Below are 15,956 nucleotides of genomic sequence, written 5' to 3'. Positions count from 1 at the left end.
GCGGCCTGTGGAGGCCCTATCTACTCCTGTCATAGCTCTCAGATCACTGTAGATCAAATGGTTACTCTCATTTTAAATTTCCTGCTTCTAATCTTTGCAAAGCACCTGGCGGGAACAGGGTGATACAGGGGTTTTCGGCTGAGTAGAAGAAAGCATGAAAAAAAAGGAAAAAGAAAAAAAAAAAGATCAACGATGACAAGCATTCAAATGAATGTCCTAGGGGAGAGATTTGTTTACTCTCAGACCAGATTTGAGAACAAGAATATCCGGGATCGTGGATGGTGATTCTAAAGGAAGTCAAGACTTCCTTTTCCACAGCTGCACTGTAGGAAGCTGGTGTGTCCCAAGCATATCTTCTTTCACTATGCTACCCAGAGGTGAAAAGCCAAGTACCACCCGTCTCTCTCAGATGCCAAGCTGGGGTGAGGTCCCTACCCCCACACCCCTCCAAAAAAAAGGTGCCAGATCTGACATCCTGTCTGGCTGAAGCCACGTCCTTAGAGAGCAATTGCATTACACCATTCCTCACCTTGTTGAGGCCTCTTTTCCTTTAAAATGAAGGGCAAGTGACCATTAAAAGTGGTTCCCAAAATAACCCAGTGGTTTCATTGCATTTGGAATGTCTGACAACCAGCATTGAGGAAGCGGACGTACCTCCTCTGAAGGGGGTGGGGAGGGTAGTGTTACCCTTCCCACTGTGACCCTTCCCTCAGTTACTCGTTGGGAACAGCTGCCAAACTCACAGAAGCTTAAAAATCTAGACAATGGATTATATTTCGTAGGTATTTATTTAAACCACTTAAAAATTAGCCCCACCTTAGACAAATGAATTACAGGCCAACAAAGTTAATGCTAGTGAAAGCATTTAATAAAGAACCAGAGTTCTCTTGACTAGAGAGTAGGAAACTGTAGCATTAAAAAGAGAAAATAAATAAAATGAAATAAAATAAAATAAGTAAGAAAAAAAGTGTAGCCTGGAGTTTGTTCATATAGAATAACTTCTATGTGCAATACCTTGGCATTTTTTATTTTGAATCTCCCAGCTGACTTTTTCCTAATAACAGAATAAAAAATCTTAATTTGTGAGAAGCAAATATGGACTTGCCTCTAAAATATAGCTCATAAATTGATAAAGTTCATTGATCCTATAATATCAACCTAATGTGAGTATGGCTAAGATAAATACAAGCCTCCATAATGTAAACAGAAGCTATCATTGGGTAGTGTTATCATCAATGGTTTTTAATTTCCTTTTTGTACTTTCTTAGTTTTTTTTCCCACATACTGAACTGTAATTAGTTATATAGTTTTTTATTTCAAAAATTTTTTTAGTTGTACATTTTTTTTTTTAAACCCACACAATTTGAGGGGCGCCTGGGTGGCTCAGTCAGTTAAGTGTCTGACTCTTTTCACCTGAGGTCATGACCTCACCGTTTGTGAGTTCAAGCCCCGCATTGGGCTCTGTGCTGATGGTGCAGAGCCTGCTTGGGATTCTCTGTCTCCCTTGCTCTCTGTCCCTCCCCCGCCTGCTCTATCGCTCTTTCAAAAGAAATAAAAATAAACTAAAAGAAATTAAAATGAAAAAAATAAAAACCCACACAATTTGAAACAAAAAACAAAATGCTCAGGAGACATAGTATTTTATTGTGAGAAAGCCCTTATCACTCTTTCAATCTAAAAAGCAAAACAGAACAAATAAAAACACATTTTGGTCAGTCTGACCTATTTTCTAAGAAAAAATGTTTTCTTATGATTTTTTTTAAATTTTTTTATAATGTTTATTTATTTTTGAGACAGAGAGAGACAAAGCATGAATGGGGGAGGGCAGAGAGAGAGGGAGACACAGAATCCAAAACAGGCTCCAGGCTCTGAGAGGTCAGCACAGAGCCCGACGCTGGGCTCGAACTCATGGACCGCGAGATCATGACCTGAGCCAAAGTCAGACGCTTAACCGACTGAGCCACCCAGGCGCCCCTTTTTTTTAAAAGTTTAAAAAAAAATTTTTTTTTAATTTCTTTTTTTAATCCCAGCTTTATTGATATATAATTGACATGGAATATTGTATAATTTAAGGTGTACAACTGTTGAGTTGATACATTTATATATTGCAAAATGATTACCACCATAACATTCTGTCACATAATTACCATTTCTTTTCTGTTATGAGAATATTTAAGATTTACTGTCTTAGCAACATTCAAGTATATAATATAGTATTATTAGCTATAATCACCATGCTCTACATTATATCCCCAGAACTTGTTATTCTTTTTTTTTTTTTAACGTTTATTTATTTTTGAGACAGAGAGAGACAGAGCACGAACAGGGGAGGGGCAGAGAGAGAGGGAGACACAGAATCTGAAACAGGCTCCAGGCTCTGAGCGGTCAGCACAGAGCTCGACGCGGGGCTCGAACTCACGGACCGTGAGCCGAAGTCGGACGCTTAACCAGCCAAGCCACCCAGGCGCCCCCAGAACTTGTTATTCTTATAACTGGTAGTTTATACCTTTCACCAATATCTCCCCATTTCACCCCCACCCCCACCCCAGTCTCTAGTAACCACCTTTTCACTCTCTTTTTCCCTGAGTTTGGCTTTTTTAAGATTCCATTTAAGAGGTATCATCTCTCACTTAGCATGAGAGATGCCCTCACAGTCCTTCCATGTTGTTGTAAATATCAGGATTTCTTTCTTCTTGTAGCTGAATAATATTCTGCTGTGTAAAAATACCACATCTTCTTTATCCATTCATCCATTGACAAACACTTAGGTTGTTTCCATATCTTGGTTATTGTGAATAATACTGCAATGAACATGGAAGTGCCGATATCTCCTTGAGATCCTGATCTCAATTCCTTTGGATAAATACCCAGAAGTGAGATTGCTGGACTGTATGGTAATGTTATTTCTATGTATGTATGTATGTATGTATGTATGTATGTATTTTTTAGGAACCTTCATACTGTTTTCCATTCTGGCTATATCAATTTGCATTCCCACCAACAGTGAACAAGGGTTCCCTTTTCTCCACACCCTGCCAACACTTGTTATCACCTTTCTTTTTGATGATAGCCTTCTAACAATATCGCATTGTAGTTTTGATTTGCATTTCCCAGATGATTCATAATGTTGAGGGAATTTCTTTAAAAAAATTTTTTTTTAATGTTTATTTATTTTTGAGACAGAGAGAGACAGAGCATGAACAGGGGAGGGTCAGAGAGAGAGGGAGACACAGAATCTGAAGCAGGCTCCAGGCTCTGAGCCGTCAGCACAGAGCCTGATGCGGGGCTCGAACTCACAGACTGTGAGATCATGACCTGAGCCAAAGTTGGAGGCTCAACCGACTGAGCCACCCAGGCACTCATGTTGAGTGAATTTCTTTTTCTTTTCTCTTGTAATTGTTTTATTGAAGGGTAACATACATCCAGAAAAGTACATAAATCATAAATGGAATACACCTGTACAACCTATACCTGGATCAAGAAAGCAAACATTTACTAGTACCTAAAAAGCCCCCTTTAACTTACCAGCATATTATTCCACTCCTCAGGGATAATCACTGTCTCAGCTTCTAACACCATAGATTAAGTTTGCATATATATATACATATATGCATATATATATATGTATATATATATGCAAACTTAATGTATATGTATATATATACATATATATGTATATATATATGTGTGTATATATATATATATATATTAGTATTACATTTTATGTCTAGCTTCTTCTACTCAACAGGGTATTTTTGAGATCATTCATATTGTTGCGAGTAATTGTAGTCAATTTTCACCAAACTATAGAACATTTCATTGTAGGAATTTACCACAATTTGTTTATTTATGGCTGATGAACATTTGGATTGTTCCATGATAACTGTTACAAATAGTGTTGTTATGAACATTCCTGTAAATACTTTCTTTTTTTTTTTTAAGCTAATTTATTTGTCGAGAGAGAGAGAGAGAGAGAGAGAGAGAAAACAGGGGAGGGGCAAAGAGAGAGGGAGAGAGAGAATCCCAAGCAGTCCCCATGCTGTTAGCACAGAGTCCGATGAGGAAGTGAATTCCACAAACTGTGAGATCATGACCTGAGCCAAAATCAGGAGTCAGACCCTTAACTGACTGAGCCACCCAGGTGCCCCAAATTTGTGTTGCATTGTACATATGCAGTATAATTGTCTTTTCTCTTTTAATCCTTCTTGAAGGCCAAAAGTAATTAACAGAGTCCAATTTATCATATTTTCCCTTTATGATTGTTTTTTTTTGTGCCTTATTTAAGAAATCTTTGCCTAGGAGCACCTGGCTGGCTCAGTTGGTAGAATATGTGACTCTTGATCTCAGGGTCATGAGTTCAAGCCCCACATTGGGCTCCATGAGCATGGAGGCTACTTAAAAGCAAGGAAACAAACAAAAACAAAATTGAAGTGTATAACTTGGGGGCACCTGGGTGGTTCAGTCAGTTGAGCTTCTGACTCTTGATTTCCTCTCACGTCATGATCTCAGAATCATGAGATTGAGCCCTGTGTTGGGCTCTGTGCTGAATGTGGAGCCTGCTTAAAATTCTCTCTCTCTCTCTCTGTCTCTCTCTCTCTCTGTCTCTCTCTCTCTCCTTCTGTCCCTCTCCCCCAACTCTAAAATTAAAAAAGTGTACAATTCAATGGTTTAAATAAATTCACAGAGATGTGTAATCATCACCACCGTCAGTTTTAGGACATTGTCATCACCTCAGAAAGAAGCCTTACGCCTTTATCATTCTGCAGTCCCCAGTTCACCTGCCCCACCAAGCCCTAAACAAACACTAATCTACTTATTGTCTCTATAGATTTACCTATTCTGGACATTTCATATAAATGGGATCATACAATATGTAGTCTTTCATGACTGACTTGTTTCACTTAGCATAATGTTTTCGAAGTCATTCATGCTGTAGCATGGATCAGCACTTCATTCTTCTTCGTGGCTGAGTACTATTCCATTGTATGGGTATGTCACATTTTGTTTATCCATTCATGAGTTCATGGACATCTGGGTTGCTTCCGCTCCTCGGCTGTTATGAATAATGCTTCCATAAGCATCTGTGTGTATGTTTTTGCATGGATATACATTTTTCATTTCTCTCGAGTATATAGTTAGGGGTGGAATTTCTGGGTCATATGGTAACTGTATTTAAGTGTTTGAGGGAACTGCCAGACTATTTCCCAAAGTGTCTGCACTAGTTTACGTTCTCATTTTAATGTTAAAAAATTTTAAATGTTCGGGGCGCCTGGGTGGCTCAGTCAGTTGAGCGTTGGATTTTGGCTCAGGTCATGGTCTCACAGTTCATGGGTTCGAGCCCTGCGTTGGGCTCTGTGCTGACGGCTCAGAGCCTGGAGCCTGCTTCGGATTCTGTGTCTCTTTTTCTCTCTCTGTCCCTCCTCTGCTCACTCTCTGTCTCTGTCTCTCTCTCAAAAATAAAAACATTCAAAAATAAAAAAATTTAAATATTCTTAATTAAGTTATAGCCATAATAAAAATTCAAACACTATCAAGGGCTACAAAATGAAAGGAGACCTTACTGCAGACAGCTGGGTGGCTGACACGCTTCTCTTGGAGCACTGGGTGCAGACGTTTACTTTGTTCTGCACACCAAAATTCCTTTAGTGTGGAATAGGAAGGGTGAAGGGGAAGAGAAAGACTGAATTTACATTTTGATTATTTATTTATTTATTTTTACTTTTTCCCCACTTTCTGCCTCCCTGAATCCACATTTTTAAGAATAGGTATTTTGCCTCCTAAAAAAAAGAAAAAAAAGGTATTGTGCCTCCTTTATTAAGTTTCATAGAACTGGTTTACAGGATTTAATTGATTTAAAGGATTAAAAATTTTTTTAATGTTTATTTTTGAGAGAGAGAGAGAGAAAGAGAGAGGGAGAGTGTGCAAGCGATGGAGGGACAGAGAGAGAGAGAGAGAGGGAGACACAGAGTATGAAGCAGGCTCCAGGCTCTGAGCTGCCAGCACAGAGTCCTAGGCAGGACTGGAACTGATAGACGGGGAGATCATGACCTGGGCTGAAGTCAGATGCTTAACCGACTGAGCCACCCAGGTGCCCCTAAAGGATTCTTTTAAAGGGAGGGGCGTTCAAGACTTCAAAAAACTACCAATCTGCTCCAAAAACAGTTGCCCCTAATACAATCTCATCAGTATTGAGTACCCACCTCTCTGCACCCTCATAAGTAGAGTAGTGCGTATTACAATTTTATATAAATCTATGTATCTGTCAGTTTGTTTGACGCAAGGAGTCTCCTGGCAAGTTTTCTATTCCCCCACGCTTTCTCTCCTGTAGAAATGAGAAGATATCTTTTTCCGTATTCACGTTATTATTTCACCTCCTTCAATGTGACCCGGCCCCAGGGGGGCGCTCCAGTCGAGAAGACCGCCTCGAACAGGGCCTGGTGAAGCCCACCTGGCTGTTAGCTGCAGGAGCCGGGACCCACGACCTCCTTTCCCGGTGGTTCTACCTAAGTGCCGCGGGGCAGCAGAGGGCGCTGTGGAGCCAGAGCCGGACTCCGCCCCCAGGGCAGCGCGCCGCGCCCCCGTGACGTATTTCCGCGTCATCTGCCGCCGAGGCGCGCTTCCATTGGCTGTCGGCGCGGCAATAGGGGCGGAGCCGAGTGGGTGTGTGGGAAACGCAGCAGTCCGGGTGGAGGGGCGAGGCTTCCCCCTTCCCCGCCCCTCCTCCGCCCTCCATTCCCTCCCTGGGACGGCTGCGCGGAGCGGCGGGGAGGGCGCCGGCGGCGGCTGTACTTTCCAGGCTGAAGCTGGAGCAGGGCTGTGGCGGTGTCTATCGAACCCTAGGGACCGGTTGACTGAGGAAAAGAGGGAGGGAATCCCGCGCTGCCGAGCTGCGCCGCCTGGGAAGCCTTTCGATTCCTTGCGCGCCAAGCCGAGCCCCGGGCGAGTGGGGCGGGGGTCCCCCGAGACCGCCAGCGGCCCCTCGGCGCTGAAGGGACCACGCGGGGCGCGCCCCCCGAAGGCTGCCTCCGGGCCCGTGGCCCCGACTTGGCCCTGCGCGGCGGGCGTGGGGCAGCTCAGAGGGAGGAAGCAAGAGAGGGGCCGCCCTCCCCTCGGAGTTAGAAGCGCCTTCCCGGGTCCAGAATGCCCAAGAAGAAGCCGACGCCCATCCAGCTGAACCCGGCCCCCGACGGCTCCGCGGTTAACGGGACCAGCTCGGCGGAGTAAGTCTGGGGTGGGCGGCGAGCGCCGGGCCTGGCTGCGGAGGCCCCTGCTGGGGTATAGGAGCCGAGTCGGGTGTGCGCGGCGCGCGGGGCTCAGCTCGGGTTCGTCACGTACGTCTCGGGCTGGCAGGGGCGCGGAACTCCTGGCTGCCGAGGTATCGGTGACTAAGCAGAGATTGTGCTCCTGACTCAGACCAGTCGGTGGACCCAAGGTGTCCCGATTTTCCTCCTCTGTCGACCCTTGCAGTCATCCTTGGTCCCTGGCCATTCACTTTCTCTCCCTCCCCCCCCCCCCCAAGATGAAAACTGCCTGCTCCCCCACCCCTCCCCGGCTGTTTTCCCCAGATCCCAGTCTGTACAGGGGAGAAGGGAGCAGATGTCCTGGAAAGAATTAAGATCGCTTCTGTGTCTTTGAGGCCGGCTTAGGGTATGAAGTGTGGAGTTGGGACTGGTGAGCAGTGTCCTCACCTTTGTGCGTGACACCTGTGGGCCTAGAGTGCCTCGTTGCGGCTGCTCGCTGGCTAGCAGGGGCGTGGGTACACCAATATCCCCGTGGCTTTCCCCTGGCCGACTTCAGGGGCTGCGGGTCCTTGGCCTTCTTCCTGGAAACTATTTTGTCTCCAAGGGTGCTGCTTTCTTCTTCTTCAACTGCTTCATTCATTCATTCATTCATTCATTCATTCATTCATTCATTCATTCATTCAGAAATGCTCGGCACTAGTGTCTCTTCTAGCTTTCAGTACTTTACCATGAGCCCTAAACTCCTGACCTGAGACAGGAACACTCAAAGCCAGGAAAACCATACGCAAGGTGCTCCATCCTGCGGCTTCCAGTATGCTCGCAAGCCAGCGCTTTATCTCATTAAACAATGATGAGGTTGTGCCATTGGGTGTTTCTGAATTGCCACAACTCGTGTTGCGTCCTGAGTGAGGGACAAGACTGAGGGAGAGAGATCGGACTAGCTGGAGAATTAACCGGAAAATATTTGGTTCTTAATCTTTTATTTGCACACTGGAGATGCATGGAAGCTAGCTGATGAAATGGTGGAGTAGGCCTGAACCTTCTGCCCTTTGGTGATTTCTATAACCTTCCTTTCTCTCTTTAGATTTTAATAGCCTGGGGACCTTCTGGGTTCGTGGCTCTGTCCATCTCTTTCATGATCACCAGGCCAGTGGTGGACCTGTCATGTGAACTGAGCCAGGTTCCTCAGACCTGCTCCCAGCAGACCCCCTTCAGTACAGAACTGTAATGTTGGGGCGCCTGGGTGGCTTAGTCGGTTAAGCATCCTACTCTTGATTTTAGCTCAGGTCATGATCCCAGGGTCATGGGATGGAGCCCCGCCCTGGGCTCCGCACTGAGCATGGAGCCTGCTTAAGATATTCTGTCTCCCTCTCTCTCTCCCTGCCCCCGCCCCTCCCGCCTCCACGTATGCCCCTCCCCCGCTGGTGCTTTCTCAAAAACAAAAAAAACAAAAAAACCTGAAGTGTCTATTTTGCATAATATTGACTTGTAGAGGTCAGATTCTTTGTAGGCATTTATTCAGACTTACTGGACAGGATTTTATCCCCTTCAAACAAACTGAAAGTGCCCCAGCACAGGGCAGGGCAAGTTTTGACCACAGTGGCTGGTTGAATGTTGTGGCCTGACCATCCTGCTCCTATTTGATTGGGAGGTGGGTACTGAGTGGAAGTACCTGTTGTCATTCTCTTGTTAATTGTGACACCACAACTGTATTTTTGCCAAGCGGAGGAATCTCATTAAAAGAAAATACAAGGAGGAAAAGAATAAGCTACCCTGGAGTTGGTGGCAGAAAAATTTGGTGGGACTGGGAGATTCTCAGCAGCGGTTAAGAGGTTGGACTCTGGAGTCAGGCTAAGGTTGAAGCCTTGGCCCTGTTATTCTGCGGTTTTGTGACCTGGGACTGGTCTCTCAGTCTCCCGAAGGCTTAGTTTGAGTTTTCTCACCTGCAGAAAATGGAGCTAATTGATAGAACCCACCTGTGGTCTTTGTGAAAATCCAGGGAGCTAATAATACATAGTAAACCTTCCATAAATGTTAGCTGCTGCTGGTGTCTTCCTTACTGGGTAATGTTGAGAAAGCTGAAGGAAACTAGAAGGTAATTTCCGTTTGTGGTGGTGGGTATGTATGTTAAGGTGCCTTTGCTTCTGGATAAAGGACTCTCCCAGCGATCGCTTAGGTTTTTGTACCATCTGCATGTACCTCCATGACTCATTGCTGTGTTACAATAGGAGGCATCTCTGTGTAGGCTGCCTGAGACAAACAGGGACTGTTGCCCTACACTTCCTGGCACGAATGGGAGGAAAGCTGTACACACCTTCAGCTTTCACCTTTAAGAGTATTTCTCAAGCAAGGCTGCTGTTCTCATGATTTCTGTGATTAGACCGGGGCACAGTTTGGAACATGGTCCTGTCCAGTGACATTAAGGATCTCTTGGTAACTGGCAAGGTTGCTTCTCCTCTGTGGTTGCTTGGCACTTTGGGCTTTACCTCTAACTTAGCACTTAAAGCATTCAGACAGAGCTGGGTTACATGGGACCTGACGTTTATGCAAGTTGTGGGGGTCCTTGAAGAAAAAGAGGGCACAAATACCTCTTTTGCGAGTTTTGCAGAAATGTCTGAGCATATTGCAAGGGAGCTAAGTGTTGGCATGAAATAAATTGGAAATAAGATCATATTATTCCCGTTTAAAATGGTTTCCTGGTTCCATTGCAGTTAGAATGAAATCCAGACTCCTATCGGGCTGTGAGACCAAGTGATTTGCCCACTGGGGCCCCCCACCCCCATCTCTTCGACCACATTTCCTGCCGCTCCTTTCTTCCATTCTGCTAGTCTTCTTTCACTTCCTCCTTGGGATGGTCTGTGTTCCCTCCAGGCCCTTGCACATGCTGCTCCCTTTGCCTAGAATGAATCATCTCTTCCTCTTCCCATGCTAGGAAGGAAGCAATCATCATCTCTGCCTCAGTGTCATTTCCTCAGAGGTGTTCACAGACCACCTAATCTCTAAAGGAGGTCGCTTTCCCATATTCGCCAGATTTTTTTTTTTTTTTTAAGACAGGGCACTTAAAAGAGTGCCTGTCTTTTTTTTCTTTTCTTTCTCCTCCTCCTCCTCCTCCTCCTCCTCCTCCTCCTCCTCCTCCTTCTCCTTCTCCTTCTCCTTCTCCTTCTTCTCCTTCTCCTTCTCCTTTTTTTTTTTTTAAGTAGCCTCCATGCCCAGTGTGGGCCTCGAACTCACGCCGGACCTCGAGAATAAGAGTTGCATACTCCACTGACTGAGCCCGCTAGTGCCCATCACCTGATTTTTTTTTTTTTTTCTTTCAATGACATTTGTTCACTGTCTCTAACTTGTTTTTACTAGGATGTTTGAAAGATCTCTCTCTTCTGTACACCATAAACTATAAGGTTAGGGCAGCCTTTTTCTGATTCATTGCTCTGTAAGTAGCACATGGAATACGGTAGCTGGCACATATGAAGTGCCAAAATGTTTGAGTAAATCAGTGGGTGACTTAAATTTCTAATATTTGTACAATGTATTTAGCAAACCTTTTTATACTTTTCCGTTTTTTTCTTTTGTCTTCCCCTTTGCGGTCATTTCCCCCTCTCCATTTCCTTTTCTTTCACAGGCACCCACTCACCCACTCTCCGGTATTGAATGCATGGTCTTATAGTTCCATGTTTTGTTGGGTATGTGTACCTTTGGGAGGTAGATGGCGTTGTTTTGTGTGTTTCTGTGCGTAGAGTGCTGAATGTGACTGTGTTGTTATTCAGCCTTAAAAAAAGGAGATCCTACAATTTGTGACAACGTGGATGTACCTGGAAGATGTTATATTAAATGAAGTAAGCCGGGGCACCTGGGTGGCTCAGTCGGCTGGGCATCCGACTTCGGCTCAGGTCATGATCTCACGGTTTGTGAGTTCGAGCCCCGCGTCTGGCTCTGTACTGACAGCTCGGAGCCTGGAGCCTGCTTCGGATTCTGTGTCTCCCTCTCTCTCTGCCCCTCCCCAACTTGTGCTCTGTCTCTCTGTGTCTCTCAAAAAATAAATAAATGTAAAAAAAAATTTTTTTTAATGAAATAAGCCAGACACAGAAAAAAAATTACTGCATGATCTCACTTACGTGTGGGATCTAAAAAAAATAGAAGCAGAGCAGAGAGATCAGGGATGGGGAGGTGGGGGTGTTGGTCAGAGGGTACGACGTTGCAGTTAAGGGGCGCCTGGGTGGCTGTCAGTTGAGCATCCGACTTGATTCTTGATTTGGGCTGGGGTCATGAGCCCAGGGTCTTGGGATAGAGCCTCACATTAGAGATTGTCTCTGTCTTTCCTTGGCTCGTGTACTCACACTCTCTCTCTCTCTCTCTCTCAAAAAAAAAAAAAAAAAAAAAGGGAAAAAGAAAAGTTGCAGTTAATGTAGTATGAATAAGTCTAAAGATCTAGTGTACAGCATGGTGACTATAGTTAATAATACTGTATTGAATACCGGAAATTTGCTAGGATAGTAGATTTCAAGTGCTGTCATGCAGACAAAAAATGGTAGCTGTGTAAGGAATATATTTGTTAATTAGCTTGACTGTAATCATCATTTGTCTATGTGTATCAAATCATCATGTTGTATACTCTAAGTATATTCAGATTTTATAAAAATTACTATTGTGCTGTAAATATGCCTCAGTTGGGATAGATTAGGTTACGCTGAGCTAACACACAACCAAAAAATCTTAGAGTTTAACACACTTGCAGGTCAGTGGGAGTCTCTGTTCACTGGCTTCCATTAGGGATCCAGGCTTATGGAGGCACCGTCTCTGAAATACGCTCACATGAGAAGGGCATTTTGTAAACCACGTTGTCTCCTAAAGTTTTTGTCCAGAAGTGACACATGTCACTTCTTCCATTTCCTTGGCCAAAGCAAGTCACATGGCCACGCTGGCCTCCTCTGTTGATTCCTCTAGATTTAGACAACTTTGTTTCCAACCTCCGGCTGCATCAAACAGCGCGGTCACGACCATCCTTGTGCATGTCTCCGTTTGGACTCTTGTGAGAGTTTCCTGTGGAATGTACTCAGAAATGGCATTGCTCGGGGTACGTTGGGTCTCCTTCCATGATGAGGCTCATCCTTAATCTCTTTCTTTGTTTCTTAAAGAACACTTTTCATTCATGACGAGAACACTGAGCCCTGAGAAGAAATCGCAGCACAGGGCATTTCCCCCAAACCACATTTTCACGCAAACCTTGATTTCACACGAGTCCTTTGTACTTCCCGACTTTTTTTTATTTTTTATTTTTTAATTTTTTTAAATTTACATCCAAATTAGTTAGAATATAGTGCAACAGTGATTTCAGGAGTAGATTCCTTAGTGCCCCTCATTTATCCCATCCCCCCTCCCACAACCCTTCCCGTAATGCTCGGTTTGTTCTCCATATTTATGAGTCTCTTCTGTTTTGTCCCCCTCCCTGTTTTTATATTATTGTTTCCCTTCCCTTATGTTCATCTGTTTTGTCTCTCAAAGCCCTCATATGAGCGAAGTCATATGATTTTTGTCCCTCTCTGACTAACTTCATTTAGCATAATACCCTCCAATTCCATCCACGTAGTTGCAAATGGCAAGATTTCATTCTTTTTGATTGCCGAGTAATACTCCATTGTGTATATATACCACATCTTCTTTATGCATTCATCCATCGATGGACATTTGGGCTCTTTCCATACTTTGGCTATTGTAGATAGTACTTCTATAAACATGGGGGTGCATGTGTCCCTTTGAAACAGCACACCTGTATTCCTTGGATAAATAACTAATAGTGCAATTCTTGGGTTATAGAGTAGTTCTATTTTAATTTTTTGAGGAACCTCCATAGTGTTTTCCAGAGTGGCTGCACCAGCTTGCATTCCCAGTGACTTTTTTTTTTTTTTTTTAAGTCTATTTATTTATTTTGAGAGAGAGAGAGAGTGTGCGAGCACGTGTAGGGGAGGGGCAGAGAGAGGAGAGAATCCCAAGCAGGCTTAGCACAGAGCCAGATGAGGGACTCAAACTCACGAACCGAACCGTGGGATCATGACCTGAGCCGAAATCAAGAGATGGACTCTTAACTGACCAAGTCACCCCGGGGCTCCTGTACTCCCTGACTTTTAGTTTCCTTACCTGTCCAGTGGAGATGATAATGGCTTACAGAATCTTTACCTTAATGGCCTACAACGGCCCCACCCAGTCAGGTCCTTGGTTTTCTTCCACTGCCCCCTCTCCTCATGCGCTCCAGCCCACTGTTCTCTGTGCTGTCCCACAGCGGGTTGGGCATAGTCTCAGGTCGGAGCTTTTGCATTTGCCATTCCATCTAACCTGGAATGCTCTTCTCCCCAAAATGTGCACTGGACGCTTCTTCTCATTTCCTTCAGATCTCTGTACAAATGTCTCTTCACAGAGGTCATCCGTGATCACTCTGTCTATAATACAGCACTCCCTGTCCTTCTCTACCCCTTTATGTTGCCCGGTTTTTCTTCAGAGCACTTACGACAAACATCGCACTGTGTGTCAAGTGTTTTTGCGCTCCCCTGCCTCGCTAATACGTGAGCTTCACGAAGGTGGGGGCTTGGCTGTGTTCCTTGCTCAGTGAGGAGAACGTCGTCCGGTGTTCAGTAGCGACCTGGTGATGACACAGAGCATGCCTACCTCCCTTGAGGGAGTGTCGTGAAGATTACACAAGGTCGCACGTGTAATAGTGCTTTGAAGGCCATGAGGTGCTGAGCAAACAGGAGGCTGCATTGCTCGGCCTTGGTGGCATCCACAGATTTTGGCCTTTGAACTGTTTCACCGTAACTCTAAAACACTCAGACGTACTTAATTATTACTTACTGTTGCATTCAGGGCATAACTCATGGCATCAGCACTTCTGCCAGGTTTGGAAGGGACACGCGTCCGTTAGAATGTGAAGACCCTTCAGGGTGGGGCGAGGACAGGCTGATGTGCTTTTCGGGGGTCTCTTAGGGCCTCTTCTGGGACTCATTTTGTAGTTGTGAACTTGGATGTGTCTACCGCTCTTAGGCCGCAGTAACTGATACTGGTGCTGTCGTTTGAGAACTTCAGGTGAAGAGTAAGGCCAGCCAAAGCCTGTGTTCTTGGGAAGAACGCCCTCTGCTGTTGTTGCAGCAGATACAGAAAGGGCAAAAAGATTCATAAAGATGACTTCACCCATGGCCAGGAGATATGTGGGGCCCTTGTTTGGTCATGAACATTTAGAATATTACTTTCGGGGCACCTGGGTGGCTCAGTCAGTTAGACGTCTGACTTCGGCTCAGGTCGTGATCTCATGGTCTGTGGGTTCGAGCTCCGCGTCGGTTTCTGTGCCGACAGCTCGGAGCTTGGAGCCTGCTGCTTCAGATTCATGTCTCCCTCTCTCTCTATCCCTCCCCTGCTTGTACTCTGTCTCTCTCTCAAAAATAAGTAAAATTAAAAAAAATCTATTAAAAAAAAAGAATATTCTACTTTCACTTCTGCATCTTTGCAAGAAAGGCAGAGGATACTTTAGTACAGTAGCTGTTGGCCTTGCCTTACCCATCTGGTTTGATTTTTCTCTTTCCCAGTTTCACCTGTTGTGATCCACACTGACTCCTTTACTGGCCTCCCTTTGCTCCAGCATACTGCTTCCTACCTCTGTCTCTTCTTCCTCGCATGGTTTCCTTTGTCTGGAATGCCTTCCTCCGCTTTCCTACATGATTTTATTTTATTTTATTTTTTTCTATGTGTCACCATGCTTTAGCTTCTGTGAGGGCAGGGACCGTGACTTTCTTGTGTACCGCTATTTCCCTGGCATATAGCAGACTGTCTGGAATGAATGAATCCTGCCCATCTTTCAAGACCTGGCATAAATCTCATCTCCCATGTAGTGTTTTCTGAGTAACTCCATGCTACTTTGGGACTTGGCTTCGAGACTTAGTTATATCACTTCTTAATTGTTGATCTTGGCCGTGTCATTTAACTTCCCTGAGCTTCCGTTTTCCTTATGAGTAAAGCGAGGATGATAATATAACAAACCTGTGAGGGAAGGAGAGCAGGTGAGCATCATTTGAAATAACATATGTGAAAGCACTTCACATGCTGTTCAAAGGGGAAGTGTTGTTAATGATGCCACTTTGATTTCTTCCTCCTCAAAAAGCTGTTCTCTTTTGCTCTTAATACCAGATTACAAATGTTGATAAATCATGTTGATTTGGACATTTTATATGCTGCCTGTCTTTAAATCTAAGACAAACCACAGGGCGCCTGGGTGGCCCAGTCGGTTGAGCGTCCAACTTTGGCTCAGGTCATGATCTCGCAGTTTGTGGGTTCGAGTCCTGCATCGGACCCTGTGCTGATGGCTCAGAGCCTAGAGCCTGCTCTGGATTCTGTGTCTCCCCTCTCGCTGCCCCTCTCCCATTTGTGCTCTGTCTCTGTCTCTCAAAAATAAACATTAAAAAAATTTTTTAAAAATCTGAGCCAAACCTGTATCTAATCAAGCCTGAGACCCAACTTCCTGTTTACAGTAAATGCAGGGACAGAGGAACAAGTTAAATGACACCAGGAGGAAACAATCAGACAAATCCAGGATGTGGAACATTCTCTATGACAACTGACCCAGTTTCTTTAGGAAGTCAGTGTCACAGGCAAAAGTCAGGGAGGAGGGGAGTGGTGTGGTTTTAGAATAACGGACTTAAGGGGACATGCTAACCAAATGTAATGCATGAACCTTGG

The 15,956-nt window shown here is 44.7% G+C and overlaps 1 protein-coding gene across 1 annotated transcript in view; it reads left to right on the top strand.

Annotated features, from left to right (window-relative positions):
* The first annotated feature begins 6,663 nt into the window (after positions 1-6,663).
* The window catches only part of MAP2K1 (mitogen-activated protein kinase kinase 1), a 78,601-nt gene continuing 69,308 nt past the window's right edge, over positions 6,664-15,956 (top strand). The window contains exon 1 of the mRNA XM_043555109.1: positions 6,664-7,220. Coding sequence (XP_043411044.1) covers positions 7,141-7,220 — 80 coding nt within the window. The 5' untranslated portion in view covers positions 6,664-7,140. The remainder of the gene's footprint in view (positions 7,221-15,956) is intronic.

The sequence above is a fragment of the Prionailurus bengalensis genome, chromosome B3 (genome assembly GCF_016509475.1).
Source record: "Prionailurus bengalensis isolate Pbe53 chromosome B3, Fcat_Pben_1.1_paternal_pri, whole genome shotgun sequence".
Taxonomy (NCBI): domain Eukaryota; kingdom Metazoa; phylum Chordata; class Mammalia; order Carnivora; family Felidae; genus Prionailurus; species Prionailurus bengalensis.
The sequence above is the reverse complement of the archived record's forward strand: the minus strand, read 5'-3'. Positions and strand labels throughout refer to the sequence as shown.